Source organism: Papaver somniferum, chromosome 8 (genome assembly GCF_003573695.1).
Source record: "Papaver somniferum cultivar HN1 chromosome 8, ASM357369v1, whole genome shotgun sequence".
In the NCBI taxonomy this organism is placed as follows: domain Eukaryota; kingdom Viridiplantae; phylum Streptophyta; class Magnoliopsida; order Ranunculales; family Papaveraceae; genus Papaver; species Papaver somniferum.
In genome coordinates, this window is record NC_039365.1 from 101575208 (window position 1) to 101591344 (window position 16137).

General features: G+C 38.4%; 2 protein-coding genes and 1 non-coding gene across 3 annotated transcripts; 1 reads left to right on the top strand and 2 right to left on the bottom strand.

Annotated features, from left to right (window-relative positions):
* The first annotated feature begins 9065 nt into the window (after window positions 1-9065).
* Window positions 9066-13298, top strand: LOC113302322 (post-GPI attachment to proteins factor 3-like). The gene is made up of 5 exons (XM_026551232.1): window positions 9066-9474; window positions 10948-11209; window positions 11322-11521; window positions 11856-12043; window positions 12603-13298. Exons 1-5 carry the CDS (start codon window positions 9371-9373, stop codon window positions 12887-12889), a joined length of 1041 nt encoding a protein of 346 aa, XP_026407017.1. The 5' UTR covers window positions 9066-9370; the 3' UTR covers window positions 12890-13298.
* Window positions 13299-13612: 314 nt separating this feature from the next.
* Window positions 13613-13692, bottom strand: TRNAL-CAG. Its single transcript has one exon. It is a non-coding gene; the product is annotated as a tRNA-Leu (tRNA).
* Window positions 13693-14162: 470 nt separating this feature from the next.
* On the bottom strand, window positions 14163-16111 carry LOC113302323 (pentatricopeptide repeat-containing protein At5g48910-like). The gene has a single exon (XM_026551233.1). It carries the CDS (start codon window positions 16026-16028, stop codon window positions 14214-14216), a length of 1815 nt encoding a protein of 604 aa, XP_026407018.1. The 5' UTR covers window positions 16029-16111; the 3' UTR covers window positions 14163-14213.
* Window positions 16112-16137: the final 26 nt, after the last annotated feature.

Consider the following 16137-nt stretch of genomic DNA (forward strand, 5'->3'; position numbering starts at 1 on the left):
CATCCAATTTACAATTATCCGGGAAGAAGTGATTTTTCAACCTCCTTGATTTGTTCTTTTCAGTGAAGCAGGGGAAGCTTTGTAAGTGTTTTTGTAGTGTCGGGTTGTTTTTTTGTGTGTGCTGTGATGTTTGTTTTTTGGTGTTTTTTCTTGCAACCATTAGCTTTCAAGCTTTAGTTTGTGTTTGGGGGTTACATCATGTTTCTCCCTTTTCTTTCTTGATTCTTTTAGTTTAGAGAATATACTTCGGGTACTTCAATCTTGCATCTATGAAAATTTTAATTCACTCATCAAAAAATTACATACTCAAAATAAAAGCAGTAACCTTCATGCGCTTCACAGAGGTTTCATGCGCTCCAGGAGGTCCCAGGTTCGAGTCTTAGATGGCGCAATATTACAGAGTTTGGCATGGACGGTAGAGCTTGCCCTCCTTGCGACGACCATAGCCACACTATTCGCTTCGGCTCCCTCGGCTTGGTTCCTCATGAGGCTCGCTGGTAGGCTAGCACGACAACCTGTTCAATTATTGTATTAGTACGCTGCTTGGAGCTTAGCTTGTTAGGCTTCCAATTAGTTAAATATGTAATAATTTCAAATAAACATTAAAAAAAAAAAACGGGTAAATTTTCCTAGCTATATTGGGGTATACCCAGATTAATTGGATATACCCAATTTTAAAGGGACTCATTCAAGGGCAAGGGGGGTATTAAAATGGACAAAGTTACAAAAATACCCTTATGAATTATAATTCTTATTACCCTAATCAAATTTTATTTTTTCATTTCATCTTCTTCTCTTCTTCTCCTCCTCAATATAACCCTAGAACTGGAAATTTAGTTCAACAAAAACTGAGTAAAAAAACCGTTGAAGAAGAAGAAATCAACGCCGCTCAAACCTAAGAAACGACGCGATTGAGAAAGTAATGGCCTACTTAAACTTACTCCAGTACTTCAATTTTATGGTTGCATGTCAAATTAGGTTAGAAAAATCAAAATTGTGAATCTGCAGTTATTCAGCCGGTAAGGTCTCTGATTCACAACCCTGCTGACTTTTCATAGTTAAGGTTAGTCGGCAAGCTCTTAGGTTGAATATCATGCCGTCTGTTTAATATCTGTAACTGTTTTTTACAGGGTCGGCAAGGTATTCAACCTTAATAACTTTTAGGCAATATATGTTTTTTATAATCATTGGGTTATAACTTTTACCCTGCCGACGGTGTGTTTTGAAAAATATTGGTGTCTCCTGATGCCTAAAGTCATAAGGTCGACATGGTATTTGAATACTACCCTGCCAGCTGCATTTTAGCCGGCATTGTATGGTTTATAGACCCTGCCGATTAATTGTGTGGAAAATTCTTGTATCGATTGTGTTCAGAGTTGTTATAAGTCGGCACGTTAGTTTAATATGACCATGCCGACTATTGTTTAGTCGGCATGAATAATAGTTATCGACCCTGCCGACTATTGTTTAGCCGGCATGCATTATAGTTTTCGATCCTGCCGACTGTTTTTTTTAAATTGTTCTTGTTTAGGTTGCAAAAGGTAAAGAAGAAAAATGTTACTCCTCCTTCAAGACCTCCTCGTGTTGGTGACAAACTCTTGACTGCAACATATCGAGGGACGTTAGTTGAGCCGGGAACGCTCAAGATCCGTGAAAAAAATGATTCTCAACCACCACCGAAACCCAGTAATTCAGATGAAACTCCAGATGAAGACCAATCAAATCCATCTCGTAGAATAGGTAATGATCATGATGGTATTGAAAGAACTCCGGCTGCTGGCGGAGATGATGATCATGATGATGATGATCAAGACATGCCACCTGTTGGAGGAGGTAATGGTGATGATGATAACAATGATGGATATAAAGATAGACAAGGTGAAATTGTTGAAGAGGAAGAGGATAAAGAAGAGGAAGAAGAAGAAGGTGGAGAAGAAGAAAGTGATGATCAACAAACTGAAGCTGCAACTGCAACTACAACCGCTACCGGAAGACCGAAGAGGGTTATCACTAAACCGGCTGATTCCCATATGCTTCCCTCTCACTTGAAGGTCACACTTAAACAAGACACATGGGCATGTGAAATCCATAATGCTATAGTAAGTAATCTTAATGAAACTCTGTTTTTATTTAAGTGCATCTATTTATCTTAAATTTCCTTCAAGTGTTTGTATTTCTTTTAATTTTGTGTTTTTGGTATTTAGGATCACAAGCGTGCCATCCGTATTTTGAGGCGCCAAGCTTCAAACACTATGATGAAGAAATGGCCACTTGAATGGGAATATGTCGAGAACTCCGGGCTGTGGCCTGCGGTGGAGAGTTCGACTGTTGCGTATGACAGAGTTATTGTATCTGCATTCTTTGAGAGGTTCTACGGAGAGATTGATACAATGTGTTAGAGCATTGCTTGGTCGAACTCGCATGCGTTGATATCTCAAGCATGTTTGTCAATGTTAGTGATCAAAACTATAAGTCTTGATTTCTAGTCTGTTATAGCCAAGTCTCGGACTAGGATAAAAAGTGTAGTTGAGCTCAAGGACTTCATGGCGATTCATCATACAAGAAGAAGAACTATTCAAGGAACCGGTGGAACTTCTCGACAAAAAGGTATGTGAAGACTTGAACTTATCTGTCACTCAAAAGTCTATCTACTCTATCTCATACTCTTTGAGACAAGAAGTCGTATGCTATATATATATATATATAGACTTGGATTATACACATTTGGTATTTCGAGCCGAGTATACCTCGCCTATCTATATCTCGAAATATGTGTTGGTAAGCTTTTCGCTTCGATCAAGTTTATCTTTACCTAGTGACGAAAGTCATTTTATGTTTCAATCACTTTGAAAATTGCTCTGACGAAAAATGGTTTGTGAATAACAACTATATAACGTCCTCTGAGAATGTTTCAGTGATTGAAATGAGAGTTTAGATTACATAGCCAATGGTGGACATAAGCATTGTTGTGGAAACACATTTATGTATAAGTCATATTCCTTGAGCCAAAGTTTGCGAACTTTGTTGATCAAGAGAACCGGAAGAATGGCGTGATCCAAGTCCGCGAACTCAATCCACGAACCGCCAAAGTTCTCAAACCCGAGAATTTCTGCTGGAGTTGACAAACTACTTGCGTGAAGCTAAGTCCGCAAACTCAGTCCGCGAACCGGTGAAGTTCTCAAACCCGAGAATTTCTGCTGGAGTTTGTAAACTCTGCCCGGTAACTTGTCCGCGAACCTAGTATGCGAACTTGAGAAGGTTATATATCTGAAGATGATTTATGAACTTAAACTTAAAAAGACTAAGGAATGCAGTTTGCAAACCGTGGCTATAAAAGTTCATGAACCAATTCAAGTGAATCAAATCATCTTTGCTTCAATTGTGTCTTGTGTAGTACATGAGATTTCCTTGCAATTGAACAACTCTCTAACTAGTTCATTTGAAGTCATTTGAACTAGTTATGGTGAAGAAGAACATGGTTGATATGAAATTCTCATATGGATAACCATTTGGTTAACTATTGTTGAACCAACAAGTGCATACGTTTGGGTACGATAACAAACCTAGAAGCGTGCATTGTCAAGTGTGTATAACAAGCTAAGTTTTCGATCTAACGGTTGAGAAATATTAACTTGAATCTAAATCAGGTTTTCATCTACGGTGAATATTGAATGCTTTGTTACTAAGCTAACATTGATTGCAAACCCTGATTTGAAAGACTATATAAAGGAGACATCTAGTATTGTGCAAAACTAATCCCCACACCTTAAGTGTGATACTAGTTCGTGTGCTAGAGTCGATTCTCCTTTAACCTTTGGTTTTCTTCTTCTAAAACCAGGTTAACGACTTAAAGACTTCATTGGGATTGTGAAGCCAGACCGATATTACTTTTATATTAGTTGTGTGATCTGATCTTGCATCTTCTATTGTACGAGTACAATCAGATTGATTGGATTGAGATTAATATCTCCGATAGGCAAGATATAAAAAGTAATCACAAACATCTTCGTCTCATTGTTTGCGATTCCGCAACATCTTGTTTCGCTACCATACGATTAAGATTGTTGTGAGGTGATTGATAACTTTAGGCTGTTCTTCGGGAATGTAAGACCGGATTATCGATTGGTTCCTGTTCACCTTGATTATTATCAAAAGACGGAGCAAAACCTTTAGGGTTTATCAGTGGGAGACAGGTTGATCATTTGATAGACTTTTCTGTGGGAGACAAATTTGTTTATTGTCAAAGCCTGCGATTTTGGGTCGTAGCTACTCTTAGTTGTGAGTGAGATCAGCTAATTATCCTGCTGGGATCAGAGGCATAGGAGCATAAATGTACCTTGGATCAGTGGGAGATTGATTGGGGTTCAAATACAGTCAAGTCTGAAGTTATCTTGGAGTAGGCTAGTGTCTGTAGCGGCTTAATACAGTGTGTGTTCAATCTGGACTAGGTCCCGGGGTTTTTCTGCATTTGCGGTTTCCTCGTTAACAAAATTCTGGTGGCTATGTTATTTCTATTTCCACATTATATTGTTTATCTTTATAATTGAAATAATACAGGTTGTGTGTTAGATCATCAATTAGAGTAATCCAACCTTTGGTTGTTGATTGTCGTTGATTGATCCTTGGATATTGGTCTTTGGTACCATCCAAGTTATTCCTCGTATTTGATTAGAACTCGCAGTTCTTGCTTGAGTAAATAAAATCAAGAAGAGAGATATAAACTCGTTGATATACTTTTAATTGATTGAGTCTTGTTGATTCTCTTAAAAGTATATTCGAGCTTGTCCATACAAATTGCTAAGCGAAATATTGGGTGGTGTTGTTAGACCCCCGTTTTTCACAATGTTATACTTATTCGGTGAGATGGCGTTAACTCCCGATGATGCTCATCAAATTCTAGGCCTCGAGGTTGAGGGAAAAGCAATCAATGATGGCTACGAAAATGACATTTCTTGGATGAAGATCTTCAAATTGACCAAGATCTTTTTCGGTTTGGATGAGAAGCAGTCGGAGTCTTTGTTTGTGATGAAGGATGGTTATTTATGCAAGAAGTTAAGTATGAAGATGTTGAGGGACACATACTCCGAAACCCAAAAAACCTTTAATAAGGAAGGAAGTGTGTCTATAGTGCAAATCAATGCCACTGCGTCAGCTTATTTGCTATACATCTTGGGCAATTGTATCTTCCCTGACAGTTCCGGAAGCTTGGTCGACGCCAAGTATCTTAAACTATTGCATCCCTTTCATGAGATGCATAAGTATTCTTGGGGTACCGCGGTGGTTGCCTTCTTGAATGCAGAGTTGACAAAGGGTTCAAGGGCACTATCTATGTCTCTTCCAGGTAATTCAATTGTATACATAATTTGTACTTGCAAAATGCTTATATGATAAGATTCTTACTAAACTTTGTGTTTGCATAGGTTTGGATATATGGGCACTTCCCTTCTTCGGTGAAAGCCAATCCCCACGTCAAAGTAAACACTAAGCTTGCGAGCCACCTGTCAAGAGGACAGCGATACAATTTTACTGGTGCTCAGGATAAGGATATGCCACAACAGCTTATCAACATGCGAGTCTCCTTGGACAAAATGACTACGGATGAGGTAATATTTTATCCATACCGAGATGATAAAAAAGATTAAAAAAATATCGTAAGGAGAGATGATGTTGCATTGTACCGCGGTCCCTTGTTTTACCCCCAACGATTTTCAATGTACGATCCAAACCGGGTAATGCGACAAGTGGGTTACGTCCAAGAAGAACCCCATCCCGGTGATAAACCTCACTTTAAAGTGGTATGGAAGGAGTGCAACACATCCCAAAAAATTATTGGCGTCCATTACGCTCCAGCATCAGAGATTTCTCGTTGGAACGAAAGACGTGACCATAAAATCGATACGAGTCTTTTGGACGAGGTGACTAAAGGTCATGAAGCTCATGAGAATTACATGTCGTGGTACTTGGGTTTTGCTCGTCCTACTGTGATTAGGGAAGAGAATGTTGAACAACCGGGTCGTAAGAGGAGGATGCCACCGAAAGACCCATCAACAAGTCTTAAGAACTTTGTAAGTATTTTAGAGTTGCTTTAAGATTACATTATCGAATCATTCTATTAATTGTTTGATGTTTAATTGAAAATAAAAGGAGCATTTGAGGACCCTTGTGAAGATGATGTGTTGCGCGAGAGAAAGAGGGAAACCTTTGTCGATTGAAGAGCAAAATAAGCACATTGACTACGCTAGCAATGTTGACAATGAAGATGCCACCGAAATGTTCCAGCAAGCTAATGCTGAACTAAAGAGGGAAGCACAAGCCAAGAGGAATGCTGAACAAAAAAGGGCTCGTACCCGTGGTGGTGGTAGTGGTCGTGAAAATGCTAAACAGGGCCGTGGTCGTGGTCGTGAATGAATGCATTTCTAGTTTATATATTTATGTGTTAGAAAAATGTTAAGGTTAATGGTTGGACAAATGTTTTTTTAGGGTTTATGGGACACATGTTTTCTTATTTTGGATAAATGTTGGATTTCTAGTTGTTGAATGAATGGTTTGCTTAGATATGTCATTCCGCCGGCATGGTATTGAGTGAATGTTTTGTTAAGTTACTATGCCGACTAAACAAGGGCCAGCAAGTTTGTGGACTGGCAGACTGCCGGCCCTGATAACAGAAATGGTGCAGTTACCAGGTTCGGCAAGGTAATAAAATAAATACACTGCCGACTATTTGTTAGTCGGCAATGTAATGAACAAATTTCGTGTCGGCTTAAAACAACAGAAAATGACCTTCTCCTGTGTATGAAAATTGTTGTACCCGGCAGGGTAAGAAAGTTACGACACTGCCGACGGTGTGTTAGTCGGCAATGTAATGAAAAAATTCCGTACCGGCTTAAAACAGCAGAAAATGACCTTCTCCTGTGTATGAAAATTTTTATAGCCGACAGGGTAAGAAGTTAAGACACTGCCGACGGTGTGTTAGTCAGCAATGTAATGAAAAAATTCTGTGTCGGCTTAAACACCAGAAAATGACATTCTCTTGTGGTTCAAAAATCATAACGTCGGCAGGGTAATACAATTATTTCCCTGCCGGCATTGTTTTAAACAAATACCTTGCCGACCATATGCAGCAGAATATGACCTTTCCTATGTATGAAATTTGTTATAACCGGCAGGGTAAGAAAGTTATGACACTGCGGACGGTGTGTTAGTCGGCATACTGTGAAAACAATGACCTAGCCAGCGATTTCAAAATTCAAATTTTGCAAGTACAACTGCATTGATTGACTACCCTAACGGAAAAATTTGGGCACCATCCTATAAATACACTAGTTCTCTCTATTAAACAACACACACCTATTTGCATATACTCTACAAAGCTCATATCATAATCTAATCTTTCTAACTCTCGCAATACCTCTACACACAACAATGACATCATTTGATTCAAATGAAGATCTATCCATCACCAAAGCATGGTACGCGAAAACTAGAGTTAGAAATCAATCCTCTGTAAGGGTAGATGCCGAAACCTTTTGGGCAAAGGTATACAACAAATATATGCAAGATTTTGGGAATCCGAATGGAAGAAGTGTTCAACAAATCCATGATAGGCACCAAGTCATCAAAAGTGCGATGCTTTCTTATTTATCTATCCAACATCGGATTTTGAACACTAGCTACTGTAGTTTGTCCATTGAACAATTTGTAAGTGTTTTTGTGGTTTATTTTACGTGATCCATGTTGTTTTATCTCCCAATGAAACACCACTAACTAATTAAGTTTGTGTTGTGTTTTTGTAGCATGAAGTCGTGAAAGCGCGCTACTTGGAGGAAAAGGGGGAAGCATTCGCATTCGATGCAAGCTATCACTTCATGGTTTCTAAAATTTCGGAGTGTTCCCCGGAGATGATGGTGGGTTAATCGGCCTCGGATTCCTCCGACGAAGATTGATGATGTTAGAAGTTTTTATGTAGGTTTTGTCGGTAGATCTCTATGTAAATCCTCACGAGACTATAACTCGTCCACTAGGGTCGCCTAGGGGTTCAAAGGCTTGATGCATGTGCTAAGTGCATCTGTTATTCCTGCGACAAGGAGTTAGATTTTATGTTTCAATCAACATAATGACAAAAATTGCATGAATAAAGTGAATTACAACTTTAAAGAATTTGTTTTCTTTTGGGTATAGCCAAATATCGGCAAGGTAGTAAGACTATTACAATGCCGACTATACATTGGCCGGCAAGGTGAGAAACTAATTAGATGTCGACTATAGGATAGCCGGCAAGGTGTGAAATTAAATACATGTCGACTATAAGTTAGTCGGCATAGTAAGAAATCAATAAGATGCCGACTAGTGAAGCATTAACCACCGTCTCCTGTGTGCCAAAATAAAAAAGTCGGCATTGTCAAGCATGCCGACCAATGTTAGTCGGCATATTCTTCATTCGTCGATCTTGCCGACTTTTGATACTTTCAGAAATGAAAGTGTTGATTTCTTCTTTAATTTTGAACATGGTTTCATACAACAGCTTTGCAAGCCCCTTTTTAGAAGTGTTTGGGTAGTGTGCTTTCATTTCCGTTGCAAAAGATTTTCTCAAAACAAATTTTTTTTATCAAAAATCTTCCCAAATCAATCAAAAACAAATTTTCATAACTTAAATTCATAATTTGAGAAGTTTAATCTACTCAATTAATCAATCCAAACTCAATTAGTTAAGCTAATCAGATTTTTTAGTGTTAATTAAACAAGGATATATTAATCATTTACAATATACGTGGTTAAGGGTATCCTGTTTACTTCAAAATGACCCAGGTTTTGTCTATATACTCCCATAAACCAGGGTGTACTCCAATTCAACCAGGTAAATTTGTTCAAGCAGTTGATTAAGAATTTTTGTTAATTTCTACCGCACTCCCAGAGTCCCGTGAAGAGTTTTCAAATTTTAGAATCCGAAGTCCAAAGTACAGACCTTAAAGATGAACAGCTACGTTTACATGGTGTTTTCGTTGGATGGAAATAGAAAAAAAAATAAAAAAAAAATGATAGATGCCAATCTTCACTCACCTAGATGTAGTCTTTCCACGTGGTTACTAGTTATTGGCTGAAAAACAAAGAAAAACTTCTGAAAGCTCATTAGTCTCTCTCTCTTTCTAGAAACTTCAAGCTCTCACTTCATTCATTTCACTATTTTGTTTCAGCCCTAAACCTTGTCCACAGCTGGAACTGCAGCTTATTGGAGCACAACAGGAGAAAATATTATTTAAATAAAAGAAATTCAGTCAAATTGAATGAATTTATTGTTTATATGTAGTTGATAAGATCTCGTTGATTTCACTTCCTCCTAGCTAGAGATTGTTTTCCTGATTGCTGGATCGATATGAAGAACAGTTACTGGGTTGTTTCTGTTGTTTTATTGGGAGTTTCGTGTTGTTTCATTCAAGTTGTTGATTCCAGCCCTGGTGATTCTGATCCTCTCTACAAGTATGTCTCCTCTCTTTCTCTATCTATTTTGATCTGTTTATTAGTAAGAATTTTATTTTGTCTCCTTGGATCTGTTTGGCTGAAATTTATGAGCATATAGTGTTCATCTCTCTTGTTCATCTAGTATTTTATTTAAAATTTAGTTCTGTAGTTATTGTTTTATGGGAACTGAGAGTAGAAATATATGAATGGAGCTAAATTGAATGTATGAATTAAGGAAACTATAGTTGGTGATAAATGTGCTTAGCAAGAGGGAAGTTGGAAATAAAATTGGTTTAGCTTCTTGTTTAATTGGGGAGAATTTAAAAGGTAAGTGATTTTAAGTTGATGCTAGTGATGTAGATCTACATTGGCGCAATTAAGAGATTTAATTGTGATTGAGCCAAGCATTTCATGGTCTGCTGAAACCGGAGTCTAACCAAAGAAATGACATTCCAGTGAAGATGTTGAAAGGTTCGATTGCTTCAATAGATTGTACTGTTGCTGGGGGAGCTTGATAGTCACGTTTACACTCCTTTAGGATATGATTCTGGCTGGTCTTTGATTGTAGAGATGTTTACTTTTACTTGTTCATGAAAAAGTTATATATATATATATATATCAGATACTTGATGTCTCTTTTTGGTTTATTCACTATTCAGCTGTCACAAGTCATATTTTCATCTAGCTCGAGAACCCTAGAGCTGAAACTAGATACAAAGTCACTCTTCTACTGGCAATTTCAGGACCTATGGCAGAAGCATATAAGATCAAGTGGAGAATTTGATTTTGAATCAGAGATGCATTATTAGATACAGTCTGCTCTCACTTTCGTAAAAAATATATATATAGGTGGTTGGTAACTTGGTATCCAAGTAGGTTCAAACTTTTTGTACAATGTATAATGACATAATTTAGACAGAAAATGATGCTAAATGGACTATTCATTAATTTTCCTTGTTCTTTAAGTGATACATTGCAGCTTTATGTATGTAATGTTTCTGTTTGGTGTTAAAAGCTGGTTTTACTGGCCCATAGTGTTTGGACCAACTTAAACTACTACTGTTTTGGAAGCTCCGAGATACTATGACAGTGGAATGAACTGACATGGATATGTTCAAAGAACACCATTAAACACCGACTCCCTAGAATGTCTTGTTTCATCAGTCATTCTACATTTCTGCTCACCTCCTGATGTTTAAAGTTCAAAGCTGACTATATACGTCACACCATCCAAGTACTGTTTAACCGAAATCTTACATCAGAAAACAGATGGACAAAGATAGGAACAGCAGTTTTGCTATTGGCCAAGCATGTCAGCTACTAAGATATGTAATTAATTTCATGTACACATCTAATGAGACACTGCTAGCAAATAAATTAATACATTGTATCATTAATATGATTTTTTTTTTAACTTCGCGTGTTATGATGCATGAGTATTTAAAAGGACAATTTTTTGATTCGATCTTATGTTATTTATTTCGATCACAGGACTTGTGTAGAGCAGTGCAAGAATACAGGGTGTGTAGGAGAAAACTGTTTTCAACACTGTAGATTCTCCTCTGATGGCGTGTCTGCCGATGGTAAGTGGTACATGCAGGAACCACTTTATCTAAGGTGGAAGCAATGGGACTGCCAGAGTGACTGCCGCTACCACTGCATGCTTGATAGAGAGCAAGAGAGAGAGAATCTTGGCAAAGCTCCAGTCAAGTACCATGGTAAATGGCCCTTCAAGCGAGTCTTCGGGATTCAGGTTTGTAACATTTGTCATCTTATGGGCTACCTGTGGTTCTTGATTTCTTATCAGGCATTCTTGCTCCTAAGAGAAAACTCAGAAACAATAAAACTTTCCTCCGTGTACTCAGGAGCCCGTATCTGTGGCATTTTCTGCTTTTAACCTAGCCATGCAATTCCATGGATGGTTATCTTTCTTCCTTCTTCTGTGCTACAAGTTGCCTCTACGACCTGAAACTAGAAAACCTTACTACGAATTCAGTGGCTTATGGCATATTTATGGCCTCCTAGCGATGAATTCCTGGTTCTGGAGTGCTGTTTTTCACAGTCGGTAAGCTGATTAACTTTTTCTTCTTCCTAAATGATTGTGTTATTTTTTAGTGAAAGAAAAGAAGCATTTAACAAATATGGTTTATCCTACCACTTATGCTTCGAGGCAGACTTGTAGCTGGTTGCTTAATGATTGTGCTTTTATTTGAGTGCCTATTCGAAAATCGATTGCATCCTCGGAGATTGGTATTTAGTCACTTGGTGCTTTCTACGCGCCTCACCGATGTTATAATCAATCTTGTCAAAATAAGCTGCTCCATATGTCTTATATAATGTCTATTGCCTAAACATTTTGTTTCTGCAGTAGTCATCATCTGAATTTGTTTTCCTTTCAGAGACGTGGATCTTACAGAAAAGATTGACTACTCCTCGGCTGTAGCATTACTTGGATTCAGCCTCATTCTGGCATTTTTACGTACTTTCAATGTGAGGCATGAAGCATCTAGAGTCATGATTTCTGCTCCATTACTGGCATTTATTACCACCCATATTTTATACCTCAACTTTTACCAACTTGATTATGGTAAGTCTTCATCTTTTCGCTTAACGTTTTCATATTACAAGTTCAAGTACCATTAACATTTCCATATGATAGCAGTGGCATCTTGTTCCATGGCGATAAGTTCCCCACTCCTATCTGGTTTATATCTCATTACTCCAGGAATGTTTAATCTGCACATAGTTAGCTGAGGCCTGAGTGTGAGTGACTACTTCCCAACATGTGTGTTCATGACGCACACCTTGCTTTTCTCTTATGAGTCTATGGCAATTAGACACAAATAAAATATGCCGAGGCATTGTATTCTCCACAATTTCAGAAAAGAAAACAAGACATGGGTGGTGGTTGCTCGTTGTATTTAAAAGCATTTTAGAGGGAAAGACAAAAGATAAACTTGTTTGCGGGTATTTATTACTTAATGTAAGAGCATCATATATGACTTGTTCTAGGGTGTGTGTTTTTTTTCCAAGTGGTAAGGTCATAATTTCTAAAGTAGTAATCTAGATAGATGTCATCTTTATTTCCTGTGGAGTATGTAATGAGTTGATGGGCTAATGCAAATTCTGAAAACATGGGGATGCAGGTTGGAACATGAAAGTGTGTGTTGTAATGGGAGTGACGCAGCTTCTCTTATGGGCTGTCTGGGCAGGCGTAACTCGTCACCCTTCAAGGTGGAAGTTGTGGGTGGTTGTTGTGGGAGGTGGACTTGCAATGCTTTTGGAGATCTATGATTTCCCTCCATACATGGGATTTGTTGACGCCCATGCTCTCTGGCACTTAACCACAATACCCCTCACCTACCTTTGGTGGAGCTTCATCAAGGATGATGCGGAGTTCAGGACTTCAGAACTTGTCAAGAAGGTTAAGTAACTGATGTTTATTACACTGTAACCTACCACGATTGTCTAATTCCCATGCTTCCGACAACCACAGTACTCAACCATACCAATTAGATCCTGGACGAATTGTATCATCAACATCATGTTAGGCCACCCTGCTTCCTAATTGCTTTTGTAGTTGATTGAAATTGTATCCTATTTTTTTTTTTTTTCCTCTTATGCAAATGATGTCTCTGAACATATTTGCTTAGGGGTTTTCCTTGGATGTTTAGGATTTAAGATACTACTGCAAGACAGATTTTGATCTTTTTTTTGTGTTTTTCCCCAATGTGCATGTTAGATCATTGGGTTGCTAGTGATGAAGTTATTTTGTTTTCATGTAAAAAATCCTCAAAAGTCTTATCTATTTGGAAGTATTTTAGGCAAGGAATTTGTTTGGATTTGTTTGAGTACAATGTCCATTTTCAATTTTAAGTTGTTCAGGAACTTATGTCCACTGGATATCAGTATCCAACATTGCCCCTATTGGAGTGTGCATTCTTATGTAAGGAGGTAAGGGTAAGACCTCAAGAGTGTGTGAAATGGTGGTGGCAATGCCAGTGACCCACTGGATAATGCTTTGGTAAAAAAGAAAGACCAGTGTGACAGTTGACCTGACCGAATACTAAACCGACTAAAAAATAAAGAAAGTTAAATTGAAAGCTGTGGGATTGGAACCCATGCCCTTCCGGAATGAAAAGAAAAACAAAGTTTGTGACAGCTGTGGGATTTGAACCCACGCCCTTTCGGACCAGAGCCTGATTCTGGCGCCTTAGACCACTCGGCCAAACTGTCTCAGTTGTTGTTAAGAAGCTGATTCTCCAATACATAAAGAAACCTGTGGACATTCCCGGCCTAAACAAGGAGCCAAGATCATTAACCATTGAGTCACGGGTAAAATTTTCCGTCACGGACAGATTCTGAGTTACAAAGCAAACGTGTTGGGGGTGGATGGGTCGGTGTCGAGCAAATATTGGGATACCGCTATCAGGTCATTTCGTCCTAGGCAAAGTTTGGAATATTTGGACCACGACCTAAAATTTTGGTCTCAATTCGGTTTATAGGGAAATTTTTTGGTCAAACGGGCCTAATTTTTTTTTTTTTTTTGGACAGCCTAAAATTACAACCTATCTTGTGTAACAGGTCAGATTTGGCATAAAATGAATTCTCCTCACAATCTTACTTTAATATATGAACTTCTACAGGCTTGTCCCGAGATCGCGCGCCTTTAATGAATGTTGGCAGTCTACATGATCATTGTTGTCTTAGATTTGCTAATTTATAGACAAAGTACTGTCTACATGAATTTTTAACAGTCACCAATAATCCATACATGAACACACTCCGTTCTCAAAATGGTGGAATCGATTTCTATCCCTTACGATTATCCTTCGATTATAAATTCTTGATATGAATTTCATCGACGAATGGCAATCCCCACAGATCCTCAAGTTCTTGACTATCTGTAATGGTGCATTTCTCTTGGTACTGATTAACCCAAACGCCACTGCAATCTTTTCACTGTGGTGAAAAACCAGACTTTCCCTCTCTTCCTCATCCATGTTTAGCAGCACTTGCTTAGTATCAGGTTTATACCCATTTAATCTCAATTTCTCACTCATCTCCTCCAACATTAAACGTATCTCTCGTGCTCTAGGATGAGATTCATCTTCCACTAGGAATTCATGAATTGTTCCATCGAGTTCGATCCAGCTACAACCTGGGTTTTTCCTTATATCCTTCTCTTTCATCATCAGTCTCACTGCTGAAACACCTTCCCAATCTCCCAAAGACGCATAAATATTTGAAAGAGCTACATATGAACCACTATCACTTGGAGCTAAATCCATAAGTTTTTTCGCCACACGTTGTCCCATCTCAATATTACCATGCATCTTGCAAGCACCTAACAAGGCTTTCCAGATTACACCGTCTGGCTTGATCGGCATTTTCGATATAAACTCCTCGGCTTCTTCAAATAATCCTGCACGACCTAACAAATCTACCATACATCCATAATGTTCAATCCTAGGATCTAACCCATCTATCCTTACCATTTGGTCAAAATACAATCTTCCTTCATCAACCAACCCTGCATGACTGCACGCACTCAGCACGCTAATATAACAAACATCAGTCGGCTTCACTCCTTCCATTTCCATCTTATCGAAATAATCAAGCGCATCAACTGCTCGGCCATGCACAGATAACCCTCCAATGATGGCATTCCAAGTAACAGGATTTCTTCGTGGAAGTCTCTCAAATACCTGAATAGCCTTTTCTATGCTCCCACATTTCGAGTACATATCAATCAAAGCAGACCCGAGTACATCATCTACCTCAATCTTGTTCCTCCCGCAATACAAATGAACCCATTTCCCCAACTCAAGTGCACCAAGACGAGAAATTGCAGGGAGAACACTAACCAGCGTCACATAATTCGGACAACCATTTTCCAACTGCATCTTTTGGAATATCTCCAAAGCCTCTTTGAAGTAACCATTTTGTGCATAACCTGCAATCATTCCATTCCACGAAACCACGCTTCTTTGAGGCATTAAATCAAATAACTGCCTCGCTGAATCAAAATCCCCAATTCTTATGTACCCATCAATCATTACATTCCAAAGAACTACATTTCCATCACTAATGGACTCCTTTGTTGTTACACCACTTTTATCAAACAGTTTCCTTGCATCCTTCATGAGCCCACAAATCGCATACATTCGAACAAGATTACTAACAATAAACTCATCTATGTCTAAACCCAACCCCCGTTTAATAATCTGACAATGAACTTGTTTTCCTTCTTCAATTCTTCTCATCTTCGCACATGCTTTTAAAACTGATGGAAACGTAAATCGATTTGGTTCGACGAATTCATTATACAGCATTTGACCGAAAATGATAAGAGACTCTATGGATTGATTGTTTGTTTCAGAAAAAGCTCTGATAATAGTGTTAAAAGAGAAACAATTAGGTTCCTCCATACGATCAAAAACTAAACGAGCATACTGTAAATCTCCATGATTTGTTAAAGCACAAAACTGTAAGATCTCAGCAGCAGCGAAGGGGTCTCTTATACGACCAGTTTTGATCTTTTTGGCGTGGATTTGAATCATCTCTCTCATGGTTTTGCATGATTTTATTTCTGCTTGGGAAATACATGGTGGGGGCGGTGAGTTTCTGAGTAGCGCGGAATTTGAAAGTAAGAACATGATTTGGCGGGAGGGAAATAAG